At 43.7% G+C, this 7891-nt stretch overlaps 1 protein-coding gene across 1 annotated transcript in view; it reads left to right on the forward strand.

Moving 5' to 3' along the window:
* LOC102193830 (voltage-gated potassium channel subunit beta-2-like) overlaps positions 1-7891 on the forward strand; it is a 247326-nt gene that overhangs the window by 153989 nt on the left and 85446 nt on the right. The window contains exon 8 of the mRNA XM_013915919.1: positions 3300-3385. Coding sequence (XP_013771373.1) covers positions 3300-3385 — 86 coding nt within the window. The remainder of the gene's footprint in view (positions 1-3299; positions 3386-7891) is intronic.

Genomic DNA, 7891 nt, shown 5'->3' on the forward strand with positions numbered 1-7891 from the left:
ATAATAGGCCCCTCTTAGACATGTCCATGTTTACTAAAACTCCCTCTATTAAAAACAAAAACAACAACAACCCGAACCTCACTGACAGAATCAACCCATCACCACAACAACCTCAAAAACCTTAAACACACAAGTATTGCCACCACATAATTTCACCTCCTCAATACACCGAAAGTCAATTTGCACACAACAATCACCCCCTTTATGCACTTTAGCATACTTAGATTCAACATAAGACATAACCCCCTTACGACAACATATAATCACTAAACTATAAATTTCCTATCTAAATCTGCACTCCTCTTCTGTCTGCTATGCTTCCTCTCCTGAAAGCCTCAGTCACACACACAGGAAACTCCTTCGTCACCACTCACTCCAGCTAATTTGCATACTGAGTCATATCTCAAGAAGTTGCCGTAACAAAAGAAACATATGTTTAAACATTACCAACTTATTAAATTATTTTATTTCTTTCTACAGTGATCACTAGTGTTGATCACTCAGTACCAGGGCACTCCTAAGTCACTTTTTTAAAACTACTTTAATCACTTTTTCTTTTTCCATAACTCACTCCCTTTGTCATATAGCTTCTTTGAGTTATTCCTCAACTTCAAACTCAAATGTATTTTATTAAACATTCACACCATTCTATCACTCATACAAATAGCAAGCTGTTCTTCATTGCGTATGTTTGTGTTCTCAGCCAGGTTTAATCAATGTCTATGCATTAATCTCCACGAGCTTGTCCTTGTAAGGTTAATGCATTTTCTGCTTGTGTATGTGAATTTGCATATGTTGCTTTTGCAGTGTTTCAGACTCCTGCACAATTCGCCGCTTAAGCAGTCAGTTTTCTTTCCCAAATTTGCTAACCCAAATTTTTAGTTCCCACCTTATTAACAGCATTCCTGGTCCTCAGACACAAGTTAGGGCCCACTTGTCAGGTTTATGGAGACATGGCGCTATGAACAATTCAACCAGAAACTATCCTTAACATATCCAGTCATGTTGACCTATAACTTTCTTCCGACCGCTGCACGTGGAAAATTGATCCAGGTCTGTTTCGCCCCTGAAGAAACACAACTAAGACATTTTCATTGTTATCATGAGTACTTAAACTACCCGTTTCCCCCTCTCTGGTCAGAAATACCAACTTATGTTATGTGTATAAGTGTAAGCAGGTCTTCATTGCTTTTCCTATGTATGTTAATGTTCAGTGAGTGTAAGCTGCTTTCTTCATTGCCTCTGTATGTTATAATCAGGTTTAATTCATGCATCTTTTCACTGATTTCTTAATTCAAAACTATCTCACTTCTGATTCTTTCCAGAAATAATTTCACATGTAACACTTTGTGTATGTGTGTTTTCTATTCATTGATGTAATTGTCAGTTGTTTTCACTCTTTATTTTACCTTCTTTTTGTTTACCTCTTTAGTTTTCTGGTGGACATCTCTAAACACCATCATGAGTTCAGGCTTCAATTTCAGTCCAATTATACCCTGTATTCTCACAGTCGAACTCGTCCAGCTTCACCTCTCACTGGTCCCCGTCCTCTTCTCTCAGTGTCCTTTTGTTGTCTTGAATTATCCAGCAAACACAGTCCGTTTCCTCTCTGTTTCTCTTCAGTATTTTCCTTTTGGATTAAATTCCAGCCTGGCAAAATATCACAGTCCACCATGCATGTTTCATCACGCGGTTTCTTCTTCTCTGTTGATCCTTTCAGTCGTCGCTTTCAAGATTACTCCAAGCATGGCAAATCTGACAATCAATGTCCAGTGCTTTCCACAGCTCATTATCCCACTGTCCAACTGCCCAGCCTGTAATTTACAGTGCATGTTTCCATGCTGCTGGTTCCTTCCATGCTGCTGGTCCCGTCAGTTTGGTTTCAGTGTTAACAGTTGCACTGTCTTTTGGCTGCTTGTAAATTCTTATCAAGTCCACGATGTTCTGTTGGTCTTCATCAGGAAATTAACTGTCCTTTGAGCTTCTTCTCAGGATGGTGACAAGTGGGAGGTCAAGCTATAAAATTTTAAGCCAAAATCTGGCCTGTTTTCTCCCAATTATGTTACTCTACTGGTTTTGGTTTTGGAATGAAGACACAGTTCCAAAAGCAAATACACTTGGTCGATGCTGAGAGTGGTCCTGTTGCTGAGGTTGGTGTCATCCTGTAATCCTCCAACGCTTCTGTGACTGGGATGCAAGTGAAGAGAGATGTAACGTCGTATGAGACAATGGTTTCATCTGCCTCCATAATGACATCTCTCACCTTCTCAACAAAATCCAGGGTGTTCTGGATGTGGTGTTCAGAGCTGCCCACCAGCGGGTTGAGGATCGAAGCCAGAAACTTTTCATTTACGTGAAAAGGGAAAGACCATCTCTGAATCGAGGAGGGGGCCTAAGGGTACATCTTTCGCCATCTTACAATGCTGTGATTGCAGCCATTCCCCAACTCTCTGTGGATGGTATGGCCATTGATCAGTGGTCTTTGATCAGTGGGTTTTGGTCAGTGGTTGTTCATCAATGGTCATGAGAATTTTCATAATTATGATTAAGGAACTGATCTCCCAGTCCATTGTTCTTTCAGTGGCCTCGTTTCAGTCATTATGCAAATTTACTGTTTATAAGATTTGGGGAAACCTGCAGTCAGCTGAGACTGAAGAAGTCACTTGGATGAGTGACGAAACGTTTCTCCCACGAAACGCTACGTCCAGATGAACAGAATCAACTTTTGGAGATATTATTATTATTATTATTATTATTATTATTATTGTTATTATTATTATTATTATTATTATTATCATCATCATTTCTGACTATGGATTGATTGTTCTTGTGATAGGATACAGCTTTGTGATTTTATTGAATGTTGCTTTATACCTTGGGGCGTAGGTGGGTAGGAGAAATTTGAAAAATTGTTTTGCTCCACCTGGGTTTATCCAGTAGAATGATCTATTTTATACTTGGGCAGCTGTGGTTCCAGAGGTAGAGTGAATTGGATGGTTGTTGGCTCAGTACTCTACTTGTCTACATGTCAAAGTGTCCTTTCGCAAGATACTGAATCCTGAAAAATGCCTCCAGTATAATTTTCTATTTGATATGAATAAGTGCTGGATAAGTGAACAATCTAGCCTGGTATGTCAGTAGGTTGATGTAGCAGCTTACTAAATCCTAGACCTTAATAAATATAGACAAGGACAAGCATAAATACTATTTCATCTTACTTGAGCTTTGTTGGCTCTGTTTTCTTCAAAAAGCAATCTTAAAGTTTGTTGTTGAAACTTTACATATTTTTGTTTTGGTAGAGACAGTAAGAGCAATGACCTATGTGATCAACCAAGGCATGTCCATGTACTGGGGTACATCACGATGGACCTCAATGGAGATCATGGTAAGTTTTAAACTTAGCTGTGAATCTATCCATAATCTGAATTATGTGAATACTGTAGATTTATTGTTGTTTTCATGTGGCTAGTGTTGGTCTGAATTAGGACTAAATAGAACAAGTTCTTAGTGTTCATTTCATAAATACATGAAATAAATCATGAAATCAGTGCAGGTGGCAAAAGTATAGACACTGTTTACTGACATAGAACACCAGATACTTGTTAAAAATACTCAGGTAAAAGTAAAAGTACTTATTGAACCTATTGACTCAAATAAAAGTGAACGTACAGGCTCAGAAAAGCATTCAAAGAATGAAAGTAAAAAGCAGGACCTGTATTAATATAATGAAATAAATTAGTGCATGGTGATACAAAAACTGCTTTTGACCTCCAAACCTAAGTAGAGCTCTGAGGTTTATTGGTCTACCCTCTACATTGGTGGGGAGGAGGTAGAAAGGGTAGAAAGCTTTAAGTTCCTCAGAGTCCACATCTCGGCTGACCTTACCTGGTCCACAAACATTTCCACCAGGTAGGGAAAGCACAACAAAGGCTGTTACCCCAGAGACTGCTAGTAAACTTCTACCCCTCCACCATCGAGAGCCTGACTTACTGCTGCACTCTCTGGTTGAACTGCTGCACGGCGGAGGCACAAGAGGAAACTGCAGCGGGTGGTGAGGGCAGCAGGGCGGGCAACTCACTAAACCCCCCTCAAAGACATTTATACTGGCAGACTTCAACAAAAAGCCAGCATCATCATCAAGGACCCCTCGCACCCTGGACACTCACTTTTCCCCCCCTTCCCTCTGGTAAACGCTACAGGTCCATCAAGACGAAGACAAACAGACTTAATAGAAGTTTTTACCCACAAGCTTTCAAACATGCCCTACCTCAACCCTAATTGGAGGATAACTGCACTGCCAACACCCATGGACATTAGACCCTATTTATAAACTGTATTTCTATGTATACTTTAAGGAGGTAGGAATGTTGGTTGCATTAAACTGTATTTATTATAACACTATTTAATATAGTTGCAACAATGTGCAATATCAACCCCCCCACACACACACACTCAATATGCAATATCACTGATGTGTGTGTATATATATGCAAGCGTGTATGTGGAAATATAAAGTACGCATGCATATATGTATGTATATATTTATATATGTATGTATGCATGGATGTATCTGTATATATACAGGTGTATGTATAACTTGTACATATCTTTCTTGTGTAAATGTAAATTTGTTTGTGTTATTGTGTAAATACTTATGCTATTGTGTACTTAACACACACACACAGATGCCAAACTGCTTTCCATTGTTTTTGTAACAATGACAATAAAGAGCTGTTCTATTCTATTCCGAACGTGCGGCAGTGATGGCGACAGAGCACGTCCGGAGGCCGGCCACACGGAAGGCAGATGTGGCGACAGAGCACGTCCAGAGGCCGGCCACACGGAAGGCTCCTTCAGGGGGGCGGCCTCGATGGCGATCACGTCCAGCTAGAGGCCAGGAAAGCGGCCGGTGAAGGCGAGGTGGTACAGGCCGAGCTGGATCAGATGGTGGTGTAGCAACCGTAGCGGCCCCTGGGACCCTCCAGCTGAGACAGACTGCTGAACGGGCCCCTGGACCCTCCAGCAAAGACAGATACAGGACCAGCAGGCACAGAGACCTCTAGCGGGGACGGATGAGAACTAGCAGGCGCAGAGACGCCTATCAAAGACAGATCAGAACCAGCAGGTGCGGGGACCTCTGGCTGACACAAAGGTAACTTGAGCTGCGCAGGGGCCTGGCTCAGCCCAGGCAGCGCTGACATGGTGCAGTTCTTAGGGGACTGCTTAACCTCCAGGAGGCCAGAATCAGCTGGGGACTGAGACCTAGCCTCTGGGGAGACCCTGGAGTGAATAACTGCACCTAAAGCAGCTAAGTTACGAGAAACACCCTGGTTGGGAATGAGATTATCTCCCTGAATAGAGATGATGGATTGTTAAGTGGCTGACAGAACCAAAGACTGAGCTACAGGTAGCGGGGACACTGGAGACTGAGCTACAGGTAGCGGGGACACTGGAGACTGAGCTACAGGTAGTGGGGACACTGGAGACTGAGCTACAGGTAGCGGGACACTGGAGACTGAGATAGTGGCAGCTGGGCAGGTGACTCGGGCAATGCTGACTTTTTAGTCTCTAGGGGTCCACAGGCAACTGAGGGAGGAAACTCAGCCTCTGGGGAGGCCCTGGAGAACATTTCAATTACTGCAACATTACCACTTAATGTCTTTGAATGAGTGTCAGTAGTCCAAGAAATGAAACATTCGGGTGCACACTGAACAGTCTCTTGAGGTGGCAGCTTAGAAAACAAAACAGTCTTAGTATCATCAGAGCTGGGGTTAATTGTCTCTGGGTTGAAAGCCACAGCTTTAGCACACTCTGGGATTGCTGATACGGGGTTAACAGACTCAGAGAGAGTTAATCCAGGCTCAGAAGAAGCAGAAGAAACACAGCCCTTTGTTTTCTCAGAAGTCTTAAAAATACCAACCTGGGAGAGGTCACATACTATGAAGGTAGATAAGCTACGCATATTAGCTCTCATCAACACACCCCGAACAACCCCAGAAGAAAAAGTCCCAAAGGTCAAACCAGTAATATTGTCCTCTTTAATCACCACAGTCGGCCGCTCTGATATCCCGAGGTCCGACCAGTCGGACCTCGGTGCTTACGCCGTTGACGGCGTAAGCACCGTTTCCCTTTCAAAGGCTGGGCCGATGGGCCGGGCAGCGAAGCATTAGTTGCTGGGTGGGTGGTAGCAGCCGGGGGTGAAGGTGAAGCTTGATCAGAAGAAATTCGGTGCGAGCAGGTGAAGTGAGCCAGGGGAGACCAGAAACCAATCGCTGTAGCCGGTTAGCCACAGCTTAGCGAAATTCTTTCCCCTCATGCTCCAATAACAAATTAATTAATTTGTCCACAGAGCCAAACACCATATAACGCAGACAAACCAGCAACTAACAGAGGCAGACACAAGGCTTAAATACACAGAAGGATACCAAGGGAATGAAACATAGAAGGAGGGCACAGTTGGGAGTAATTAGACATGACGGGACAGGGGAAACAAAAACTAAACACACTAACATCAGCCACGGACCTTCAAAGTAAAACAGGAACTCACACATGCAAAGACACAGACTTAGAAACACTGACTTTACACAGAGGAATACACATGCAGAAATGACTAAACACTAAACTGAAGAAGAACAGAACCAAAATCCAAAGAGCAAGAAAACCAGAACCAAAATACATCACAATAATAGAAAGCACAAAACGCTGGGTCAACAGACCCAGGATCATGATTATTCTGTTCTATTCTGTTCTATTCTATTCTATTCTTTGTGAATTTACACAGCTGAATTCAGCAAGATGTAAGCAGATGTTTCGTATCTATTTTCATTCTTTACACTGACAGTATAGTGTTAACTTTATACCGGACAGTATACAATTGGTTATAATTCAAAGTATTAATTAATCTCTGTGTGGCTGGGTGTGGTTTGTGGCTCAGCTGCAGAGGATGGATGGAACAGTGGGTTCTGGGTGTGTTGGAAGGCTAACTAACACACGAGATATCGATCATACAATCATGTCCCCCCCTTTTGAGGATGTTGCTGGGACCGGAGACGAGATCTGTGCATGGTGTGAACCCAGATGAGGACATCTGGAAAGCTTTTGCAGGGAATGCAAATAAAACAAACTGTGTGGGTCCCAACCCAAGCCGCCAGTAATATGGACCTGTGACAGATCCAGCCAGCTGAGGTCCTGGCCCATATGGTGGGTGAGCTGGCGGCCATGCAACAGGAGCAGGCAGTGGTGTTTTACCGCCAGTTGTAACAGTGGCAGGATCAGTCTGAACCCTGGATAAAGGTGTTAGAGAGTCTGATTGCTTGGGCTGGTTCCCTGCTGACACTGCCACCAGGAGGTCTTTCAGGTCATGGCAGAGCCATGCCATTGGAGGAGGAGTGGGCACTGAGGTTGCTCCCACTGAGGTCCAACGAAGCCCAGGCAGCGCCTCTCAGCTTGCCCTTGCCCTAGGTCTCACAGCAAAAGATTATCATTAGCGTTTCCGGGAGGGCTGGATGGAGCCAGAGGACTGGCTTTTCACCTGGCATAGGCAAACAACCGGCAGCAGTCGCAATTGGCCACGAACCTCCTTCGCTCTGCTGTTGCTCCACAGGTCCCAGGTAGTGGGACTGGTGTTCTGTGTCGCTGGCCCTCCAACACCTTCCCTCTTAATGATACACTGTATGTCTCTCTAAGGTGCTGAGGGGGTATACACCAGGCTATGGTGGATGCAGATCCTGGTCCAGCAAACCCTTGTTTGGCCCAGGGCATTGTTGGAAGAAAAATTAAGTTGTGCATGGGGATGTACACATATACAGTGGGGCAAAAAAGTATTTAGTCAGCCACCGATTGTGCAAGTTCCCCCACTTAAAATGATGACAGAGGTCAGTAATTTGCACCA

Source organism: Pundamilia nyererei, unplaced genomic scaffold, assembly GCF_000239375.1.
Source record: "Pundamilia nyererei isolate P.nyererei 1_Seehausen unplaced genomic scaffold, PunNye1.0 scaffold00396, whole genome shotgun sequence".
Taxonomy (NCBI): Eukaryota; Metazoa; Chordata; class Actinopteri; order Cichliformes; family Cichlidae; genus Pundamilia; species Pundamilia nyererei.